Source organism: Agrilus planipennis, unplaced genomic scaffold (assembly GCF_000699045.2).
Source record: "Agrilus planipennis isolate EAB-ADULT unplaced genomic scaffold, Apla_2.0 scaffold174, whole genome shotgun sequence".
In the NCBI taxonomy this organism is placed as follows: Eukaryota; Metazoa; Arthropoda; class Insecta; order Coleoptera; family Buprestidae; genus Agrilus; species Agrilus planipennis.
In genome coordinates this window covers 427,176-450,928 of record NW_020438963.1, presented here as the reverse complement: position 1 = coordinate 450,928, position 23,753 = coordinate 427,176, and the positions used below count along the sequence as shown (strand labels likewise).

Genomic DNA, 23,753 nt, shown 5'->3' with positions numbered 1-23,753 from the left:
AGAGGCCTCAAATGTAATCGTTACACCTCGATAGATGAAGTAAAGATAGCTATCAAGGAGACTTTTCACGTTGGGAAAAATGCGTTACTCTTAACGGTGACTATGTGGAAAATAAATGTATTTCTTTGAAGTTTAAGAATTGTACTCTACCCTCGTTTTAGGTGCTTATCTTTTTAGAGTGAATAGGTAGGTCCTGTGTAAATAATGTACTTTTCACGGCGTTTATAAATCAGAAGAATTGTTTTTTAATACAGTATAAACATTTTACTTACTTCTTGAGGTAGAGTGGTTTTTGCCAATTTCTGTCAATGATCTGATAATGTGAAGCACATGTCCCTTGCACTGATGCTGATGCCTGATTCTTTTCAAAAGGATTTCCTTTACTTTATCTTTGATTTCTTCAGTAATAGTTCCTTTGCTTATAAAATTATCTGTGACTAGATCTGCTATTTCTTCTAGAGTTTTCGCTTCCATATCCAAAATTATGGAACCATTTAAAACTAGACTTCTCAATTCGAATAAGGAATGTAATGATAATGTGGCTACGTGAGGTTTTGACCACCGATTTCCTCCTTCTTCAACCACTTCTTCGAACTTTATCCATCTGGCGGTCTCCCTCCATTCCATCTCATCCCCATCGCCGATGAGCTCGAGCATTTCGGAAAATAAGGGATGTGTTTCACTGGAGCCATCATCAACGTCTTCACCAAGAATGAATTGTACTCTTTGTGCGGGCGGGGTAACTGGAATGTAAACAATTCTGATACCGACAAATTAAAACTACAATTTTTAATCACGATAATGTAACACCTATGTACGTGTATGATTTAATTACATTAAAGTTGATGACTTGTGAGTACACCGCTTGCAAAAGTGTGAACCTTGACATTGAAACTCTCAAAGTATACACTCTATATGAATTGCGTATTCGTACGTGCGTGTGTGTGTAGCTTCACACAACGCCCAACACCTAGTTACGAGCGACATATTATAACTCAATGCCAAGATTCGTATTTTCGCATACGGTATATGAAAATTTCTCGACTTTAATTTGATTTATTTAATAAAACCTTGTTGGCTAAGTATTTTCATCAAGCTAACTGATAAAACGTCTAATTGAAGTATAAAAATGATATGAAATTGATTTCCATTATCTCTTCGATCAACTTTGTGCCATTAATATACATATAAACTCCTTCAGGTAAAAAAACAATTTTTATTAGATAAAGCTCGAAAAATTTACCCTTTGATTGAGGGCTCTTTCAAGGAAATTGTCGAGTTAAAAAATAGAGTACGCAATTTAAAAAGGCAATCATAAAAACTTTAAAATTTAATTGTTTCTCCTGTAATAAGATGCTTGTGTACCTAATTTTTTGTCTGGACGATTTTCTTGAAAAAGTCTTCAATCAAAGAGCGAAATGTTCGAGGTTTTGTCTAATAATTAAATGTCGCTTCTTTATCTGAATTAGTTCATACATTAGAAGTACCATCTGGAATTGTTTCTACATTATGAGAGTTGATCCAAATGTTTCAACTTACTTTATCGATACATAAAGGTCACTAATAGTATGAACAACAAATGAAAAGTTTACAAAAGCTATAAAACTATTTTAGTGCAGGATTCCTAGCGAAATAATGAAGGAGAAACATTTTTGAAATTCCAGTTTTTTTTGGAGAATACCTACCTACCTTCTCCTGTATGCCAATTATTATTAATTAAACATTTCTATGAAGTAATTACCAAATGATTCAATTAGCTGTGGTATTACGATTGATTCTACTTAGTTTTCATTTATTTTTCATAAATTGACTAAATTAATTTTATGTGAAAATAATTTCAGTTATTCCTTGCAGTAAGCGACTGGTACCGAGTTCATAATAATTAACATTATTCTTTATTTGTAGATAAAAACTTAAACAGGTGAAAACATTGAATGAAATGAACATTTTTTGTTTGCAGTAAGACAGACTAATAAGAATGAGATGAGATTGTAAAAAAATAATTTGAAAAAGCAAAATCATAGACATATCATGCTTCAAACTACATATTCTTACAAATTTCACCATCTTCGGAAATGCTTAAACGACCACGTCTAGTACCAAGTAACTCTGTAAATAAATGTTTAAATAATCAAACGGCAAATGTAAAAAATCAGTTTTCTACTGTTTTCTAATATTCGTAAAATGTTGGCGCAGATTTCCACTAATCAGTTATGATACAGGTGGAACAATGACGAAGAACCTGTAATGACCTGAATTAGGTACATTAGTTTTATTTCCATTCGTTATGGATTTCTATTTGCAAAAAAGACACTAATAATAATACTGCATCTATCGTGGCTGATACATTTGACCAATTATTCAATACCATCCATTTTACTGCTGTGTTTTTTATGATTAATATTTTATGATATTTAATAAATATTTTTAAAACTGAAATTATCAAAAAACAATCTGTTACTACTGGAAGACCAAGATAGTGATTTAGTATAGTTCTAGTTACACAGGTCGAGTTTAACACTTAGTCAATGATATTATTTTTGTTTCGTTTAATTTCCTCCGACAATCTGGCATCCCTATGTATTTTCTAACAGTTCGTTTAAAATTTTTATATTTTTGGGATGAAAAACTGTGTTGGACGCTTGAATTATTTCATTCTTCTTTTTGTGCATCTTTACTTAGACTTACGAAAGGTAGTTTTGTGGATCAGGCAGTTACCTAATCTGAAGAATTCAGGTGGTCACCGAGTTTATTTAAGTCACCCCTAGGGAAATCTCTCGTGAAAAAGAAAGTTAAATTAATAAAAATGACGAAATTAAGTAGGTACTATGTTGAAACTATTAAAAATCGCCAAACATATACTTAGTTGTGTGAGGTTTGCGAACGTAGGATTTTGCAGACATTAAATTACTCAGTATTAATAATGGCATTATTTTAATTATTAAGACTACCTTTTTGACAGGATTCGCAAGGGTAATGTTCTGAAGATTTATGAAGGTTGCAATGATCTGACATTTGATCAGGGCATTCTACCCAACCATAACTTAACCTTCAATAGAAGCACACAAGAAGGCCAGGTATTGATTTGGAAAAAATTTACTCACACAAAATATTACTATTTGATTACTGTATTAAGAATAAGTAAATTAAAATTTAATATTTTCAATCCTAATAAATGATTTTCGTATCTCACTCACTTCCTATAATGGAATCAATAAAATTATTCCAAATTTTTGCCAAAACTGATTTTATATTGACATAAATCGATCCTGAGAGTTTGGTTAAAAAATATCGATGATGATTGATATAGATGCTGAAGCCACACTTCGATGATATAGAAAAATAACCTTTTCCAACTTTATACAAAATTGTATTCATCGATTTTTAATATGTTCTAGAACATCTAGTACATTACTATGACTTATCGATTGATCAATTGCCTATAACGTCTTACGCCTTGAATCCAAGTTATTTGTTACTTTTACTTTTTTATTTGTTTCAGGCCTTTTCAAGTTTGTGACCTATAAGTACTTGTTATGGAATAGTAAATACGATGGTTGTCCTTCTCCATCAACAACCAGCCCAAATGGGGAAGAACGAAGACCCGAGACTCTGGATAGATAAAGGTTTCGGAGAACCCTTCTAAGGAAAACGTCTAGCCGACGTCTCAAAGTAAGTCACTAATGAATATTGTTTCAAATGGACCTGAGTGGCAAGTTTATCTATTTTTATGTACTACTATTTTGATTTTCTTTACTGTGGGGCTAATTTGGTGGCTCCGCCCTTTAAGATAAATTACAAACTGTAATTTGGTGTATTATGGGCTCCTCTGTCGTTCCATTATCAATTTTTGTTGTTATATGGTAGGGACCGACGTATGCAGGTGCTGAGCCTGTGATGTCAAACTTTGATTCTAATTTGGATTTTATATTATTATGATTAGCTGCTCGTTCAGGTTTTTTACTCCGTATTATATATCTATGCAAATCTGTTATGCTTTTGGATGAGGTCATGCTCGAAGATGGAGAAAATTGGAAATTTCGATTACAATAAATGGTCTGATCCACACTTCCATTTGGGTGTTGTGTTCCACATTTATTTACACTACATTTTACATTTTTTTTTTATATATTTATTGTATGTATTTATGTATCTATACTTGCCACTCACTGAGTCTGTTTGATATTTTTTCAGCAAGTGTATATAGCAGTGTAGAAGTGTTAAGTGCTAGTGTTGGAGTATAATGTATCATACTTTCTGAAAGGAAAGTAAAAGTTTTTCTTAATCTTGAAATTATGTTGAAAAACTTCGATTAATACTTCAAATTTTCTTTTTATTTTAATTCATTTACAATCAGTCTAATTTTGTCGGTATTCTGTTCCTTTTTTAATGATGAACTTGATGATAGTGATTAATGCACAGAAATATTTAATTATTCAGAATTGTGAATTTTTAATAATTCAGTAGAAACATCATAAACCATTAAATTCTTCATACTTCAATTTCGTAAGTATTGAAAGAAGAAGTACTACTACCTTAATACTTTACAATCAATGTATATGTTTTACATTTTACTAATATAACTCCAATTCTGTTTCAGCATCAAAGCGGTAAGATCTTTACATTATTCACCCTAATATTTTTATACGATGATACTAACCGTCTCACCTTTTCTCTTTTTCAGGTTTTCGTAGCTCATCAGTTTTGTTTTTCCTTTATTTATCATTTAGTATCAATCAACACAACCAAACCTGATCACACAAATCGTTGCAGGCGCGATGGATGATGTTTTCTGATTTAAATTTATTCCTTACGCTATTTTTTAGTTGGTGTGTTTGTTGTTTGGTCAAAATGCTCATTCTCCATCTTCACTCAAATCATAAATATCATATCTCCTCTTAGCTTTGACGTGGTTCTGTTGTCCCAATTTTGCTTTCCTCACTTCGATTCAGGCTGGTGTTTTTACTTATATCTGGGGCATCAGTCTGCTCAGTTAAATATATAAAACTAGGGGGTAAATTCTTCGAAATATGTAAAATCAATATTTTCTACCAACGATTTTTACAATAATTACATATACATATTTAATTCCTGAGTTGGAATTCCAATTGAAATTTTACCACAATAAAAACTGAAATAATTATAATTCTAATCTGTTAATATTACTTTTTATTATAAAAATCTTATTATGTATTTTTGTAGCAAACATTATAGATTCAGTTCAGGCCTAATAGTGTATCTAATATAAATGGTGCTTTTTAAAAAAGTTTTTCATGAAAAACATAGGTATTTAACACAAGTACATCTTTACAATCTTGAAAGGGAAAGCTCAATGCATGAATTTTGTTTTATATCATATTATTAGAATGTTTCAGGAACAAACAGCAAACAGATATCCGAAGGTTTACCATCTTCAGGATTGTAATAGTGACCTGATCCCTTACTCAAAATACATAAGCCATGAGAGTTATTAACCCCAATCCTTAAAACTTGGAGGTTATGCACCTACATACATATATCGAGATGTTGGGTTTTCATTCCCCATTTCATCGGCTGAGGTTTCTCTTTTTCACCGAACACAATTGAGAGACACGAAGACATGAGCCAATTTATTAAAATAACCGACAGATTGGGCAGCCGAAGAAATGTACAATCAAATATTTTGAAGTATTAATTTTGAATCTTTTAATTATTATTTTTATCTCCTAATTGAGTTTGAATTAATTACTGTGACCACAATTGTTTTATGGCATTGCAGAAGTGGTGCACAGACTGAACCAGTGACAGGTTGAACGGCCGTACCGACGCATGAAAAGTGAGATTAAACATTTTACTGTTGCAGGTTTTTCAAATTGCTAATTTTTGTTTCAGAACCTAAACAAATAACAATGTTGTTGAGAATCTCAAGAACCGTTTAGGAACTTGAGGATCTTCCAGAATAAACTCAATCAATTAGCAATTATTTTGTGATTAGCTTTGAAAATTGATGACATCATTTTGACGAAGAATTTGAACCATGGCGAAGGTAAAATAAAATTATAGTTCCTTTATTTTATTGCGTTTGCTGTTGACAAATCCCTTTATTTTTTGCTAGTCCGCAAATTCTTCATTCGCAAACCCTACGCTACTTTTCGGAAAGCCCTTAAGGCTTCTAGTTTCCCGTTACCGCTCAACCCTAAAAACTTTTAGTATTTAAAATGACAGATTTAGGGTCGATCCATACTATATGTGAACAGGGACATTGCTTCTCCTGTAAAAATATTTTACCGGATCGGTATCGTATTGAAAGCGTACTGATTAGCATCCCCATGGTGGGAATGAAACTTTATTCTACATAAAACTTATAAAATTAGGATTTCAACAGCGGTCTGTGATTATGCGAACTGCCCTTTATATATGGGTATACACTTTCGATAGCAATTGAGAAAATTTGCTTTCACAAGTTGGAAAGCTTACAGATAAATGTTAACTCTTTTATTACAATTCTCTATCAGAGAGATTAAGTGGATGCAACTACTATATCGATCCAATAACTGATTTATTGCATATGATGATAATCCCAATTAATTACGGTTTTAGCACAATATCATAATGCAATTAACCTACTTACGAGGTCTATCTTCTTCAGACGAATTGCTGACTTCAGAGTTTCGATGGTGATGCTTGTGCCGTCTGTGTGAGTGTCTTCGGTCTAGAGGAACATGAACCCCAACATAGAACGTGTGTGCTCGGTGACCTGAAAAACAAATCAAAATAATATAAATATCGTTCGTTATATAATATCAACAATTTTCTTTATCACTTAATGGTGTTTGACATTAGTATTATTCCAAAGAAGTAATGAGAGGCAAAACGATAACACTTGTTATGGAAATTAAGTGGAAATACATAATAATATATATATGTGTTCGCAATAAGGAATGAGAAGTTGTGGATTCTATTGAAATTTGGGTTACTGATAGAATTACTAACTCTAAACAACAGTTTGAAAGAACTTCTTCAAGAAAAGCAATTATTTAGTGAATATTTCAAAATTTATTTATTATTGATGAAATTTTTCATTGTCTGCATTTTCTTATATAACAGAAAAGTTGACGTAATTTCTTACCGTAAATAGATATTTGAAAAATTCATTCTGTATCCAATAAATATTAGTGATTGTTGAAATATAATAACTGTAGATAAAAATTATAAATATTTAAAAATTCTTCTTTCGTTTACAATAAAAAAGTTGACGAGTTATAGAGGTTGTCGCAATTATTTATTCTACTACATTAGATTTAGCTTAAATTAGGTATCTTTATGTTATATTCATTTAGTTAAAGGTCTTGTACATCTCAAATTTATTCTATAACCATTGTACTTCTTACTTGTCAAATTACACTTCACTGTTTAACTATTTTGTTTTTTGAAAATAGTATATACAGGAGAGGAAGAAAAGCTTCACAAAAAAGGGACGCAGTACTAGTTCAGATAGGGCCACTTTATGCTAAAGACCTTCTGTTTTCGCTTGTACGCTAGAGAAAAGTATTTTAAAGTTAACATTAATTTAGTTTTCAACTTCAACATTGAGTTTCGAAAAGTTTTCATTCTTAAATTTTACGAAGCACTCACGTTAAATATTAAAGAGATGCTAATTTTTGGGATAATAAAAACATGCTAATAAGGGCCTTCACCAGAATAATCACTTTATAATCTACATACATATTTTATGATATTTTCACTACGAGATAATTAAATTGTTCGCTGTAATTCTAGGAAATTAAATACCGTGGATCTTTTCCGAGTAAAGATTTATGAATTACTTACAAACGTTCTGCTGCTCGTTTCTGTGTGAGGTCTAATTAAATTTTTATCAACTGTACAGTCCCTTTTTGCCTCCTTCAAATTATTTATCAGTGTCACGAAATGAAAATAATTGAATAGTAGGGGAATAACAAATTGCGAGATCCCCTTGGGAGAGAAAATAAAATTTTACGTCAACAAATGATTCCACTGTCTTTTTTCGTAGCTTTTACTAAATAGCATTCGAAATAATTAAGATCTATCAAATTTTGTGTGCCATCTGTCTCTTAAGGTGTTTAGATTTCATTTTTAGATAAATATATGGTTAAATCTTCTATTTTATTCGATTCACAATCTGACCTTTGTTCGATCTATGGACTTGTTCATGTTATTTTTCATGAAAGATTACGGCTGTTTCTACATTTTTAAAAATTTTTGTTATGGGGGTAGATAGGTATCCATAAGTGGTATATTTTAAAATTATTTTCATAATATACAGGGTGTCCGAAAAACCCCTTTAAGGATTTTGAAATATTTTGAATTTTATGAAAATGTAGTAACAGTTTTAAATTTTTCACTTCTTAACATATATTCCCGCTCTTAAAATCAAATTTAAATTAAAGCCTGCTCATTGATTATACAGGAGGTCCAAAAATTATAATTAAATAAATACAAATTTTAAACGGCAGTATCTTGTCTGGTTTAAATAGAGCACCCTGTATTTTATGTCAACAGTAGTTGTAGAATTAAATCTTCTATCGAATAGTATTATATATTCCTATATCTAACAGTTGTCGGTTTCATGAGAAACTCACATTTTCAGAACACAAAGCAATTTTAACAAAAGTATAATAAGTGAGTTATGACATTTTGAGAAATCAAAATTATATAAGAAACAATTGGTGTATGAAAAAAATAAATGAAAATACAACAAATAATACCTACTGCCATAGTGTTCAACATGACAACTGCCTGATTTTACACATAAACGTATTCCCTGTTCTAGTCTTCAGCAACATTGCCCAAAACTTGCGGATTTTAAATCCATGATTCATAAAGCTACTGTAATACGCTGCTTTAACAATTCCTTTTACATATCCCCATAAAATGTTTTAGCATTGACCCCTGTGATCGCTAGCCACAACTCCACCGAATTCATTTTTATGAATATATGTAAAAACAATTCTTTAAAACACATTTCCAACAACACTAGAGAATATGAAGCAGCGCATTACAGAAGCTTTGAACATCATAGATTCAAAATCCACAAATGTTGAATTCTTCATAGTAAAGTATTCTATAGTTAACAGGGTGGGAAAACTGTAAGGACATAAAATAAAGAATAGCACAAGGTCGAGTTAGTTAGTTATTACATTATTTGAAAGAATGAGGTTCCCTTGGAATTTTGCGATGCTTCTCTACATTTTATAATCTGGTATCTTTATTTTCAACAAGCTAAATTCTACCCCAACAATACCGTATTCTGGCTATATGTCGCGACCAATATACGTAAATTACAATTAAAGCCATCTACCTGTGGGTACATCCCTCAGTTAAATCAATAGCTTACCCTCGATATCCTGTTATATTGTCTGTTCAGTTTTTTGCTTCCGCAAATTGTAAACACGGATTGAAGGATCATACCAGGATTCTTTTGAATATCATCCCGTGCTTTTAATTTAAGTAACATTGGTTTATGCATCAAAGGAAATATGTTCGATATGAAAAAAGCTTTAACTTCTAAATCTTTAAAAATCGTTTATGACCGAATACTAGGAAACTGTTTGTGTATATCTTTTTTTTATTGTGTTTTCACAAAAATTCGCTTATAATTAATAAAAAAAATGTTTGAAATTGATTTAAAAAAGAGAACGAATAAAATGTTGCTGCATTTGTCTTAATTTCACAATCATAAAGTGCTTATCATTGAGAAGTAACATCACGCTCCCGAGGTACTGTTTTAGCCCTTTGTTTTTTTTATTTTCATGAATTAATAACTGGTTTTGCAGAATCAGTTTAATAAATAAAAAGGTAGTGACAAATTACCATTAGTGACATCTGATTTATTGTTATGTCTATGCTAAGGGTTACGTTAAATGAAAATTTTACTTTCGGACAGCCATCGAACAAGTTAATACGTAAAGTAAACGTCGCTGCTGTCTTCGATGCACTTATTTTGAAACACAGTTATCAATAAAATTAATAAATAAATAAGTAGACAAGTCCACATGTTTCAGTAATTTATTAATGTACACGACATATGTTTTAGGAATAGCCTATTATTAACGACGGTACTAATACTCTTGATAATAGACCATCTCTGAAACATATGTCGTGTATGTTAATAAATTTGTTAAAAATATGGATTTACTCATATTAGTTAATATCCCGATAGATCCATGATAGGCCATTAGTTAAATTAGGTACTAAAAGTACAGTACAGTAACTATAAGTATTGGTAATTTTTGTTCTTTAATAACGCATTGTATATAAGAAAACTTGAGTAATTATTAGAGAGCAATTTACAAAACTACTGTTTATTTTCTGCAGTTATTCATAAATTATTCAAAATCCTTACAGAGCTACTATGTTCATTTTCGTACTTTATAGATACTTACTGGATATTGTACGTGTAACATCATTTTTTTGTCAAAATTTAGGATTCGAAAGTAATGCTCCGGTGATATACAATAGTTATATATCTATATCATCTTCAGTTATGTTACGTTACATTAGTTTATATTCAATTTCGATTGATTGGACACAAAAAATACTATCTACTGGAATACTCTGGGATGGAGTTGAATGTCAAAGATAAATTACGTACGTATATAGATCATTGGATTGTTAATTATGAATGAACCTAATACGAATATTGAAAAGGTCAAGTTCAGGCTTGTGAATTACCTGGAGTAATAATACCCTACAATTACTTGCACCTTTTTTCACCATATAAGTATAATCATACTTTTGCCTTCGAAAACTCCTAATTAATTATTAATTTTAAAGCATGTATCTAATCATCTCAAAAATTTGTTACATATACATACAATGTAGAAATCTTCCCGAAGTGAGTTAGTTTTTTAATATGAAATATTCTCAATTTTTTACCCATTACACACTTCCTCAAAGTTTAGGTTTAGCTTAGTGGTCAAAGCATTGGCGCGTAAAGCCAAAGAGCCCGGGTTCGATTCCCGGTGGGTGTGTGACAACAGCAACAATTTTTCCTCATTAATTTGAGGAAGTGTGTAGTGGGTAAAAAATTGAGTATGTTACATATGTTACTTAGTAAATTAAACATATGTTAGCCTCGCATGTAGCGTAAAAATTTGTAGGCTGCATAAACAATTTTTCAAAATTAAAAGAATTGTATGATATAAACTTAGAAGAAGTTTTTTTAAATAACCATATTTTATTTCGGATCATGATTCAAGGTAGTAAATACAGTTTATTATTTTCTTTATTTCTTTAATGTTCACTATTACCTTCATAATCTGTTTCGTCGTACGTTTGTGCTGGTAATTGAGCTCCAGGATCTTTCGGTGCTTCATCCAGCGGATCCATTCCGTTAGAAAAACCTAAGAAATAAAATTAATTATTGTACATTACCACGCACTTATAATTTATTGTGAATCGAAACAATGAATAAATCTAAATTTTTCTTAAACAGATATAGGTTCCTACCAACGATAAAATAAAATTGTGTCTAATATTGATTTTTCTTTCGATTAGATATCTGTGATATCCTATATCAACGTATACACATGCGTGGATAATATATGTTTTAGTATGTTAAGATTTCTGGATTTTATAGTCTTGCGTCATTGGTTTTTTGCACTTCAGCTATCGTCAGTTAGACAATCTTGAAAAACACGAACCAGCGAATCTAATAAGTAATAAAGTTGATGGTCGCTTTTAAAAGGATTACAGTTTTTTCATCCAAACCGTCTAGTGATAAGATACAGCAAGGAGGGGTTAGAGATAGCCTTAAATAAAATAGAAACCGCAACCTAAGCAAAATAAGTAAAAATAAAGAAAAATATTGTTATGATTAGTATGTAATAAAAGGTAGTAAAAGTAGAATAAGGATTTATATAATAAAATAAAAAGTTGAAAAAGCTGTAGCCCGACTAGGGATAAATAATGTAAATTGAAAAATATGAAACAGAGTAGGTGCTGAATGCCACCATTGTTTTATTAACTAAGCCAAGTTTTTGATATGTTGGATACCACGGCATTTAAATTGAATAATAACTTTATTAAGGTTAAACTGTCAGAAGACTTCAAAAGAACTAAAAAAGACAGAAGTATCCTGTATGGAAAGGGTAGAGGTAGAAAAGGTGAGGAGGTATAGTTACTTAAGATATAGCTATAGTATGACAATAACAGGGATGAAAGTGTATATTATGAATTAAGTTGCTAAAGGGAGTAGGTACAATGTCGGGAAGGTTATGGGGTTTAGGTCAGAAGTTGTGTAAGGATGACTGGGGTAGAAGAATGATATTATTTAGGATACAGGGTGGAAATATGGGGATGGAAAGAAGAAAGGCACGTAGAAGTAAAAAAAATATATAAAATGGGGTTGAATTTAGAAAGAAATACACCGGACTATATAATAAGATGAGACAAAATGTGGAAAGATGTGGGAAGAAGCAATAACAAGAATAGCAAAATACGAGGAGGGATTGGGAAGACTGGAAGAAGGGGATATAAGGAAAGAAATTTGGAGGAGGAAGGTAATGGAAATAGGAATAAAGAGATTAAAAATAAATCAGAAGCAAATAAGGGAATGGTATAGGGAAGTGAAAAAAGTTGAAACATTGGTGGGAAATAGATGCAAGGTAATAATTAGAGGAGAGGATATAAGAAAAATAGAGAGATCTAGATATGTGGTGGTGGGTATGAAGGGAATTATATGGAGGGACTTGCAGGGAAAATGGGTGCTGAAGTATTTAGAAGAGAGTAGGAGAATAAGTATGGTAGCAAGATTTAGGACAAGGGCCGATTGTAGGGTTAGTGAATATTGGAAAAAAGAAGAAGAGAGAAGATGTAGGATGTGTAAAAGAGAAAACGAGAGCTTAAAACATGTATTAGGGGGATGTGAGAATATAAAGACATGGTGAGTTGGTGAATGAGAATGGAGGTGGATTGAGTCATCCGAATTCTAAAGGAGAGGGATCGCTAGGATTGTAAGGGTAGATTTAAGAGAGATATATTAATAGTANTTTACAAATTCGGGTCCAAATTGTAATTTTTATTATTTTTGCTTACGAAGCAACGGGCTAGTGGGACAATTTGTAAATATCGCGTTAATATTTAGATAAAGTTTCCTTTATCATTTTCTTCGAGAACATATATACAGGGCGTATCACAATTTCTTGACCAAGCCATAGCGCAAAAAGTTAAAATGATAGAGAATTGAATTCTGCATCCCATGGTGGTTTAGTTTCTGTAACTTGTGTTATTTCTTTATCCTTTTCACTTCCTACGTTATGGCTTGGCCAAAAAATTGTGAGACATCCTGTTTATATATACATATATAAATTATCTAGCTATATACAATATAAATAAATATACAACACATATTAGATTCACGTAACGTCCGCACAGAGCATGTTTAAAAGAGAACTGGTCGTCAAAATTCGACCAACTTATCTTCAAATCAAATAATGTAGTAGTAGAATTATAAGATAATATTTTATTTTGCTAATAAATCTTAGGAATGATCTGATTTTTCCATGTTCCTGATAATTTATTAATGTTTTTTTTCTCAATTGGTACAATTTAATGGTAGATTTAAGAGAGATATATTAATAGTAAAAAAATTTCGCTCATGTATAGTCTTTGGTTTGTATGCAAGATATAAGGGTGTAAAAATATTACATTATATTGAAGGGGTAGCAAATTTACTTTATATTGTAGTTATAGGATAGAAATAGGAATATTAAATATTATAGGATAGTCATCAGCACGTCATATGCTCTCTCAATAAGTTATAGACCGAGCCAAGTATGATCCATATAATCGATCACTGCAGTATGTCCCCATTTACTGATATTTATTTCAAAATGTGATACAAGGGTCTAAGCAAGGAGTCTTCTTATCCAATTGACTAATAATTTGAAATACTTCAGTTAAAAGCAGCAAATATCAATATTTTCTGACGTATATAATTCTCCATAGTTGAAATTAATATCCGTGATAATTATAATCAATTTAATTAAAAATATTTTCGGTAAGTAAGACCTCATCGTCATACAGAGTTCATTCGTTTGACTTTCAATAGTCAAATTTCACTGCAATTTCTGAAGGCACTTTCGATGTCGCCGATTCCTGGGCTATAAGGTACTGTGACGTAAACCTGTCGTGCTAGAAGTTATTATTCAATTGCTTTCATTAAAGTTGTAGGTACTTTTAGACAATGCGGTTCCTGTTCCCTTAATAGTAATCATGCTTGTAGAGTAAATAACGCGGTTTAATTTGATAATTAACAGTATCCTTTATTTGAGCGTTTCTTTGTAGTAACTTGATCATTATTAGCCTTAAAATACGCCGTAAACTTTTTCACTGTATATACTGTTAAATAAAGTACAAGCCAAACTATAAATGTTAACCTGATATTAATTTTCTTTAAATAGTCCATTGATTTCATTGATACTTATAGTGACATCTATTCTAGTTAGATAAAAATTGAACGAAAAACTTTGATATTCTGAACTGTTTTCAATTTTTTCACTGCTAAAAAAGCAAGTGTGCCAAGTTTAAAATTCCATTTAAATTAGTTAAGGATAACATTTTTCGAATTTCTAACTTATCTAACCGTCTGCGAGTATGGAAGTGAATTCTTTTTATTGAAGGCTATTCGACCCTGCGCTAACCTCTGCTTTATATCCCTACTACTCCTTTCGTCCCTACTTACCTGACTTCTTAGATAGGTACCTAAAATCGTCCACTTCTTCTATTTTTTCCTTTCCTATCTTTACGAGGGTGGATTGATAAGTTTCCGGCCTAACCAAGAGATGACGCCACTAGGCCTACCTTGAGGTGACATTCTATAGTACCATCCTTGGATAGCTTGTAGCTATAGTTTCAGCCCGATCTCCTTGCTAGTGTAGGTTTGACAGCNTTCCCATTATGGAATTATTGTGCAGGTAAGTGCTGAAGATACGTTAGTTTTTGTGTGCTATACGAAATTTAGATGGTTTAAAGTTTTAACGAGGTAGATAGATACAGAATGTACATTGTATGCCTAGTGTGGGAATGCACTGTGCACTGAGATAAAAAACTTTCATAGTTTCATTCAAACCTGGTAAACAAAAGGGTAGTTTTGTATCTCTCCGACCTAAAAATATAAACAAAAGTGTTTCGCAATGCTTCAGAGCTATTGTGGACTGTTTTTTAGGTTCTCTTGTTTGCAGGGAGTGTCTACAATACATCATAAGTGACGCCTCAGAAAAAAAATACTTCATGGATTTCACCATCATAAGGTCGTCAGTCCTAAGACTGAATGGACACGCATCTCCACTCTTTCGTATCTTGAGCTAATCTTCGCATTTCCCTAAAACTAGAACATCCCAACTATTTGTGAACAGTAAACTAATCTAGGTCTCTCACAACTTCTGTTTCTGCCTCTAATATATCTCTAGACTAGACCTTCATGCCTGAGGTGTCCTACTAACCTATCTCGCCTATTTCTTATTGACTTCTATAGAGTCCTCTGTTCTCCTATTCTTTCTAATACCTATTCATTTTTAAGCTTCTCTATCCACGGTATCCTCATCATTCGTCTGTAACACAACATTTCGAAAGCTTCTAACCTTTTCTTTTTCGCCGCGCCCACTGTCCATATTTCGCACCCGTACAGCGCCGCGCTCCAAACATGCACCTTAAACAACCCTTTTCGAATTTCTAAATTAACCGTTCGCGAGCATACAAGAGACTTTTTTTTATTAAAGGCGCTATCCTCTGCTATATCCCACCTACTCCTTCCGTCCTGACTTATCTGACCTCTTAGATACCTAAAATCAAAGCCACTTGTTCTAATTTTTCGTCTCCTATCTTTATATTCGCCCTTTCTCTACTTTTTCTTCCCTAGCATATCAGTATCTTTGTTTTACTTCTATTTATTTTCATACAGTACTGTTTTGTCAATACCGCTTCCATTTTATTTAAAGCTATCTCTAACTTCTCCTTGCTAGATGCTAATACTGCTATATCATCTGCAAATCTAAGCAAACTAATCTTTTGCCCCTGTGTATCTATCCGTACAGTTGTACTGTCTTTAATGATGTTGATCGCGTTATCAATGTATAAATTAAAAAGTAGCGGTGACAGTATGCATCCCTGTCTGACTCCCTTCCTAATATTAACTTCTACACGTTGCAGCCCCAGCTCTATAACTGCCTGTTGCTCTTTAAACAAACTAAGTATCATTCTTCTGTCATTGTAACTCATCCCTACATTTTTAAGAATATTTAACACCTTGTCTCATTTAACATTGTAAAAAGCCTTTTCTAAATCTACAAATCTTGTGGACGCACTCTTTCTTTTTTTTACCGTTTTCGCTATTGTTACCCGTAAAGCAAGAATAGCCTCCCGCGTTCGGCAACTGTGCTAAGTTTAAAATTCCATTGAAATTTTAGCTGAAATTACATAAAATATCTACCAAGATTTTAGAAATATTTTATTTTATGATACTGTTTAGTAATATTGTTTCACCTAGTAGGTGTTATACAGATATATTTAGAAGCAGAAGGGATTTCTAGTGAAGCAGTTAAAAATATAAATCCTATATATTGTCAGGCGGGAGCGTTTCTCTTACAACTGAGTTCATTTTCTATTTAATTTAATACTTGCTCTCTCATAAAACAAAATTGAATATTTCAAAGGTAATGGAGACAAAACCTCACGCAAACTTTAATAAACAAATGGTAGGTATTAAATGAAACAGAAAATGAATATAATTCCTCATAATTAATACAGCTGTAGCAGTAACGCCCACATTTTAAAATGAACAACAATCCCTTTACTAAAAATAAAGCTGTAAGCACCCTTCAGTTTCTAAGGGTGCCTTTGTAAAGCGAAACCATATTTTTAATGTGTTTATAAAAGTTCGGTAGGTAATTCAATTTCAAATTACGTATAATGTGAAAATGAATTTTCATAAAGGTCAGGCGGGCATCTTAAAATATAATCAGTGTAGAAAAAGAAGAAATAAATATTGGAGCAACAGATATTTTAGAGAAAAAATCAAAAACCAATTTAAAAAGGGTAAATTGCTAAAACGTTTCATGTTTTGTACGTTTTTAAAATGGATCAAAATAAAATTGGTAATATGCTTACTACGTATGATGAACATATCTCTTGCTTTGTAGCATTTGAATACGAGTACATGTACGTGGGTGGAAATTTAGAACAACATTTTGAAACAAGACATCCGCTGCACGCTTTAACAACTTCCGTAAATATGTATGTATATGCTTCGTATGGTTGTACCATAATGATGTATGATAGCTAACTCGATGTAAATGACTTGTTGTTTTTGTACAGTTGATTGTTGTTTGTTTATGTACATACTTTTCTTGTTTCTTGACAAGGAACGTTGTGATGGCCATACAAAGAAATCAAAACTATTGAGATCTGACAAAATGGCGACATTTATAAAGATAGTGGTTATAAAACATCACTTTTTCCAAATTATATGAGTTTTTGGAAAATGTATAAGTGAAGCTAATAGGGTCATCAAGCAATCATCGGAATTAAAAGAAAAAGTCCTCAATAGAAAATATTCGAAAAGTGGCATGCTCATGTAAAGCTGGATTCAGTGAGAAGTACAAAACATTACCACAGTACGAAAATTACGGGAAAAATGCGTTCAAAAGCGAAAGCATCGTGTAGAATGTTTTAAACTACATCTACACTTCATATCAGAATATCTTATTTGCAGTAAACCCTCAGGGAAATACAACAGCCCAACCAAAACAACATCTACAACGACAGCAAATTGAGTTAGTATTTCCATCAAAATTTCATGATCAAGGAGCAGCTAAAAGATGAAATGTGAGCTATGTATGCACGCCCGAGTTGAATTTGTCAGATGTCCAAATCAACTTGTAAATTAACAATAACTTCAATTATTCTTTTTGTCCACTTTATTGTTAATTAAAGAAGGGACACGAAAATGAAAACATTCACATTTTTTGTTTTGTCATTTCCTACCGTAACCTTATGGTTAACCGTATGGTACTAAAACAATCAAAAATGCCTAATATAAATATATGTAGGTATTAATCGACGAACGCTTTTATTTGGTTGCTTATAAGACATGTAGTGAGTTAAAGGAATTAATACTTAGAACATAAAGAGGCCCTCGTTTCAGGTTTTAAACGTTCTTCAATCCTCATTAGCGATCATGGGGAAGTGTAGGTATAGAATAATCAACAGGCTATATTGAAACTGAACTTGACCATAAAATGGAGTTTTCTGCATCCTGATAACAGTTTTTGTCAAGTAAGTGACTTAAACTAACATTCAATAATTAGTATGTGCAATTTGCATTCTAAATCAATCGCCTTGAGGATTTTTTGAATGATAATTTTTAAAAGTCTCATTTACATCTCTAGAATATTACCTAACGTCACTCCTACGTAAATATAATTATGTACTATGATGTGCATAACAATAAAGCACAATTGTTATGCAATCAGAACATGTTATACGTATGCATTACGATGAAGCCCTTAATATTACACATGCTTTCGAAGGCCGAATACTAAGTAGCAATGATTTAAAGTTTTCATTTAATCCTTGACCTTATTTAGTGATTACGCTTCGACAGCTACATAATATGTGATATTCATTTCTACATACATATGTATACCTAACGTATGCATTAAAAGGTAGATTAACATTTACGGTTACGATAATTTTTCTACATCTATGGTATCATCTAATTTGCTTCATTGCCCTTTCAATACGTGTAGTGATTAAGTGATTCGAAAGATGTGGGTAATTGAATTAGACCTTAATGCCCTGTGTAATACTTAAGGGAAATTTTAGATTTTGTAGCAGTTGCTTATGTGTGCATTTTGAAAACTTATTAGGTATTAAATAAAATAACATAATTATAATTTAGATGTAAATTGAAAATTCAGTACAAAAGCAAGATTATATTGGACGCGCATACAGTGCAGCTTACATAAGTCTTTACTGCCATCATAATGTCTTAAGTAGAGACAGTTAATGGTTCGTGTCTTCATTCTTGCGAGCTTTTTTACTTAGTACCACCCTCAGTAACGTCCTAAATCACATTAAGTTGCATTTAAGAAGTCGTTTAAATACTAAGACGTTTGAATCAAAACCTCAATCAACAAGCGACAGAAATTGTAACAGACCAGGAATCCTGGGTTATTGTAAATTTAAAACATTGCAAAGGTTAGAAAGAAAACTTATGTACGTGGTGACAATAAAAACGTTACAGTTTGAGAAAGAAAGCTGTTTGAAAATCCGAAATCTTTATAACCCTTTATTAGAAAACTCACACGGATCTTCAAAATCCTTTTGCTATTCTGAAGTATGTATGTAAATGAAGCAAGTAATACCTGAACATTATTGCAAATGTACATGATTAATTTTATAAATTAATACCTTTTGAATTGAAATTAATTGATTTGTTGTAATCTACAAAAGTAGTATCATATGGAAAACAGCTCAAAATTTCTTTTGCACACAAGCGACTCGACTTTTACCTAAGCAGAGGCAACTACTGAAATTTATTAACTTCTTAGTCATAGAGACGTTTTTGTAGTGGATTCAAAAAACGCAAATCGTAGTTTTCAACTTATATGGAATTTGAAAATCACAACATCATTGCTAGATAGTTTGGAGATGAAGTATGAGCAGTAATTACAGCATCATCCAATAATAAATACAAGGTGTAATTATACAACACGCTACTGAAGTGAAACTTCTTCAAACACACAAACATACCGGGGTTACGGAATTGACGTCAGTGACGTCGTTTCGACTGTAGAGTGAACGCAAACATACACTAACACATACAAATACATTCATACATTTTGTTAGGGCTACATTATACATGCCGGAGTTGCTTGTAACGAAAGTTGCATTTAAGCGCGCTCACGGCTCAAGCGATCCCTACTACGAACTTGACTACGCGGCCGAGTAGAGGGGGACATCCGTTGCATGATTTCGTTACTTATTGTTAGCAACTCGCATGAAACGAACTTCCCTTCCGTGCGTAAAGAATTTTCACATATAAAATTCATAATCCGTTTTTTTGTTTACACAAAAAGACTGGAACAAGTAAATAAAAATATGTTTTTGTGTACATCTTGCCGACGCCAAATTTAGATTATACTAATGATGTCAGAAATTGACGCTACGCCATTGGCGATTAGATTGGCTTCTGACGCCCATCATTAGCTTAATATGAAACGGCACTTATTTTCACATTTACTGTGTACTAACTAGCTATAAGTATTCGCAGGGTAACCCATTACATGAAGACTTGCCAACTTGTAAAATGCGGATTTTTGTCGTTGATTTAAATCCACTTTATATTAAAACCTAAACAATGGAAACGTTTTAATGCTTGCTTTAATTTTAACATAAATTTTTATTTGAAAGTAATATACTTCTATTTCATGGTATTATTTCTCTAAAATTTTATAGATACAGTTTAAAAAAATAAAAATTAATATGAGAAAACCATCTAACCATCTGCTACATTTGCAATGAATAGAGTTAGTATTTCCNCTTATGTTGAAAAACTGTGGATGTGGATGTCAAAATATATGATAGAAAAGAAAGAAGAACGTGATGTCGCAAAACTTCGTGTAAGGGTGGAAAAGTTGCGTCAATAGCATGACAGAAAAGGATGTCGGAGAAAGTTCTAGTTTCACGGTTATCCATCGTCATAATTTTATTTCTCTATCATGCACCAAAAGCTTTTCTGACATCTACTCCATAATATTAAAAAAGGTCCTTGGTCCTTTGAGTTTCGGTACATGTACGCAAGAGAGTTTGCAAATTGTTTTTAATCGCAGTTTTTAAGTAATGAATAAGCAATACATACTATTGAAAAATGTTATTAGAACACATTCTATTCTATTGTTTTGTTCTTTTATTGTAATAAAAGACACTTACTCTGTTCTTTCTGCCTTTACAATTATCTAATTTACTGTTGTTGAGCACTTTAAACAATGTGTGCAAAGTTTTCCCTGTTTTAGTGATCTGAACAAACAAAACTTAATCTACGCCTTCACGCGCACTATTCATAAAACGAGAAATGTGTAGTATTTGTGTAAACAAAAACGCACTAACCCGACGGCGACGATGAGATCGCGAACTGTGCAATGTATGTAAACACCTCCCGAGGACTTGACTGCCACGATCGGATTATAAGAGCAGACTGATGATAAATAATCCGTGAACTTTGCTATCCCTCGATGTAAACTGTTCGTATCGATGAGTTTCCTCAGATAAGAATCCTTAAAACCAGTCAAATATGAGTACTGATTAGTTAATGAAAAGCGTAAATGCATCGTATCTACATGTACTTATTGGAACAGTTTTATTGACTTAAAGTACCTACTTATACACATACTGAGTTTTCAAGTCAAAAACGTATTTAAATTCTATGTACGTTATGTGAAAACTTTTATATATAAGATAATATTTTATTTTGCTAATAAATCTTAGGAATGATCTGATTTTTCATGTTCCTGTTTTTCAACTTTTCTACAAAGGCGTTGTAATATTACTAATTCAAATAGGTCACTTCGTTTTAATAATTTCATCTTCTCTAAGTCTTTTGCACTAGATTAACCTAAATATATTACTGTGTATGTTATTACATTTTTAAAAAGTACTGTACCATTCTAAACATTAATAAAAAAAGAGATTGTCATTGCATGTGGAAATTTATGCTACAATTTATTACAAACATCCGTTTCATAAAAGGAAAAACAAGTAGTCGTAAGTCCTTCTATAAAAGAAATATGCATTTTTTCTACAAAACTGGTTTTGCGTAGGTGGGAAATTCTATATGTATACAACAACTACACATTAGAGCTCTGTCTTACTGCAGAGAAAAATGATTGAGGGAATAAAACGGTCACTAGTTTAAAAACACTGAAACTACATCGATTTCATAACAGTAATGTCATTTAACCACAATTAATAATTTATTTGGGTAAAATCTGTGTTTATCGTATTTTGTTTCAAATAAAATTTTTGTTTAAATTTGATTTAATGATTCAATAGTTTGTATTACAATATCTATTCTTTCTCATGCTATAAAACTAAAGTCCAGTGAGCTATCAGTAAAAATCAATGTTATTGGCATTCGTCGGACCAGAGTTCTTTTCATACGTACATATGTATTTGCAACCATTAAATAGTAGTACACCCTATATGCTTATAAGTTAGAGAAAAGTAATGAAATACAAATGAATTACCAGTGTTTGTATTGTAATCAGTCTTTACACATTTAGTCTTTGTAAACAAAATTAATAACGTAATATACAACGACCCATTTCAATTATTTATAAATGCCACTTTACTTGCAGATACGATACATATTATGCAATAATTTATGGAATATTTTATAGTTCTGAGCAAGTCATTTCATCAATGAGCAGTAGGGAGTGATATGGGAATGAAGTCAATAAATAATTATTGATATATTGTATTGACGCCCAAATTAACTAATCGTAAAAGCAATTACAACAGCTTATTCTTATTGAACCCACACAGGAAATAAGATATAAACTACTCTCAAAAATCGTAAGTTACATCGTTTCAAGTGTTAGGGTGAACAAACGCAATTCGTACTAATTTTGTATGTCCCATAGCATACGTTCCCGTAACAGGCCGAAAAACTAGCCGTATGTCATTGAATAATACTCCTTCTTCTGTCATTGTAACTCATCCCTACATTTTTAAGAATATTTAACACCTTGTCTCATTTAACATTGTAAAAAGCCTTTTCTAAATCTACAAATCTTGTGGACGCACTCTTTCTTTTTTTTACCGTTTTCGCTATTGTTACCCGTAAAGCAAGAATAGCCTCCCGCGTTCGGCAACTGTGCTAAGTTTAAAATTCCATTGAAATTTTAGCTGAAATTACATAAAATATCTACCAAGATTNAAAAATTAATATGAGAAAACCATCTAACCATCTGCTACATTTGCAATGAATAATTGCAAACACACATATTTGATTTATATTTTAATTAAAGGCGTTTTGATATTAAGGAGATCAAATTACCATTTAATTACGGTTATTTGTTTGGTCATGTATAAACCTACAACATCTGTAAGCACCTACACATAATTTAAGAGGAACATTTGCGCGTGGATGAAATATTCTAGCAATAACAACAATTATTTAAAAGAGAAACGTCCTAAAATGAAATTGCACCTTAAATTTCTGGCAAATATTGGTAATAATGCCCGCGCATGTGTTTGTATAAATGTTTAATGTATACGAAATGTTCGGATATCGTCTAAACTTTGACACATTTGAATCATATTCACTTATTAACCCACGTGTGTCCCTGTTTCATGATTTTACCAGAAAAATTGCAAACAAAATGTAATAATTTTTAAAATAATAATTAATTGGTTGGTTGTTTAATAACTGCTTTGAATCTGTTATTGATCGGAAATCGTTTTCAATTATTAAGCAGATAAATACCAAAATGTATGTTGTAACGATAACAGTTATTCAAACTGTTTACAATTTTTTCGTCTAATTGAGTAATTTCCATTATAATAAATTTTACCTTTGATATCTTATTGACAAAATAAACAATATATATTCGTAATGTGGACCGTTTCTTATATGCATTAATTTTATTATTTCCTCTTTTTAATTTTTCTGACATTTTCATCTTAAATACTTGCGGATTAACTCAACAGCGGCTCTTTAGCTAAAGGAAATC

The 23,753-nt window shown here is 31.7% G+C and overlaps 1 protein-coding gene across 6 annotated transcripts in view; it reads right to left on the bottom strand.

Moving 5' to 3' along the window:
• Nucleotides 1–23,753, bottom strand: part of LOC108739213 (sodium bicarbonate cotransporter 3) — a 71,234-nt gene that overhangs the window by 8,523 nt on the left and 38,958 nt on the right. For 2 of the 6 annotated variants that reach the window (XM_025975255.1, XM_025975254.1), the window contains exons 2-5: nt 11,271–11,363; nt 6,611–6,736; nt 2,056–2,109; nt 273–743 (exon numbers count right to left, since the gene is read on the bottom strand). In XM_025975255.1, the coding sequence (XP_025831040.1) occupies nt 273–743; nt 2,056–2,109; nt 6,611–6,736; nt 11,271–11,349 (730 nt within the window). In that variant the 5' untranslated portion in view covers nt 11,350–11,363. Of the gene's footprint in view, nt 1–272; nt 744–2,055; nt 2,110–6,610; nt 6,737–11,270; nt 11,364–20,952; nt 21,261–23,753 lie in introns of those variants that run through there. The other 4 variants (XM_025975257.1, XM_025975256.1, XM_025975253.1 and 1 more) reach the window with 4 other exon arrangements.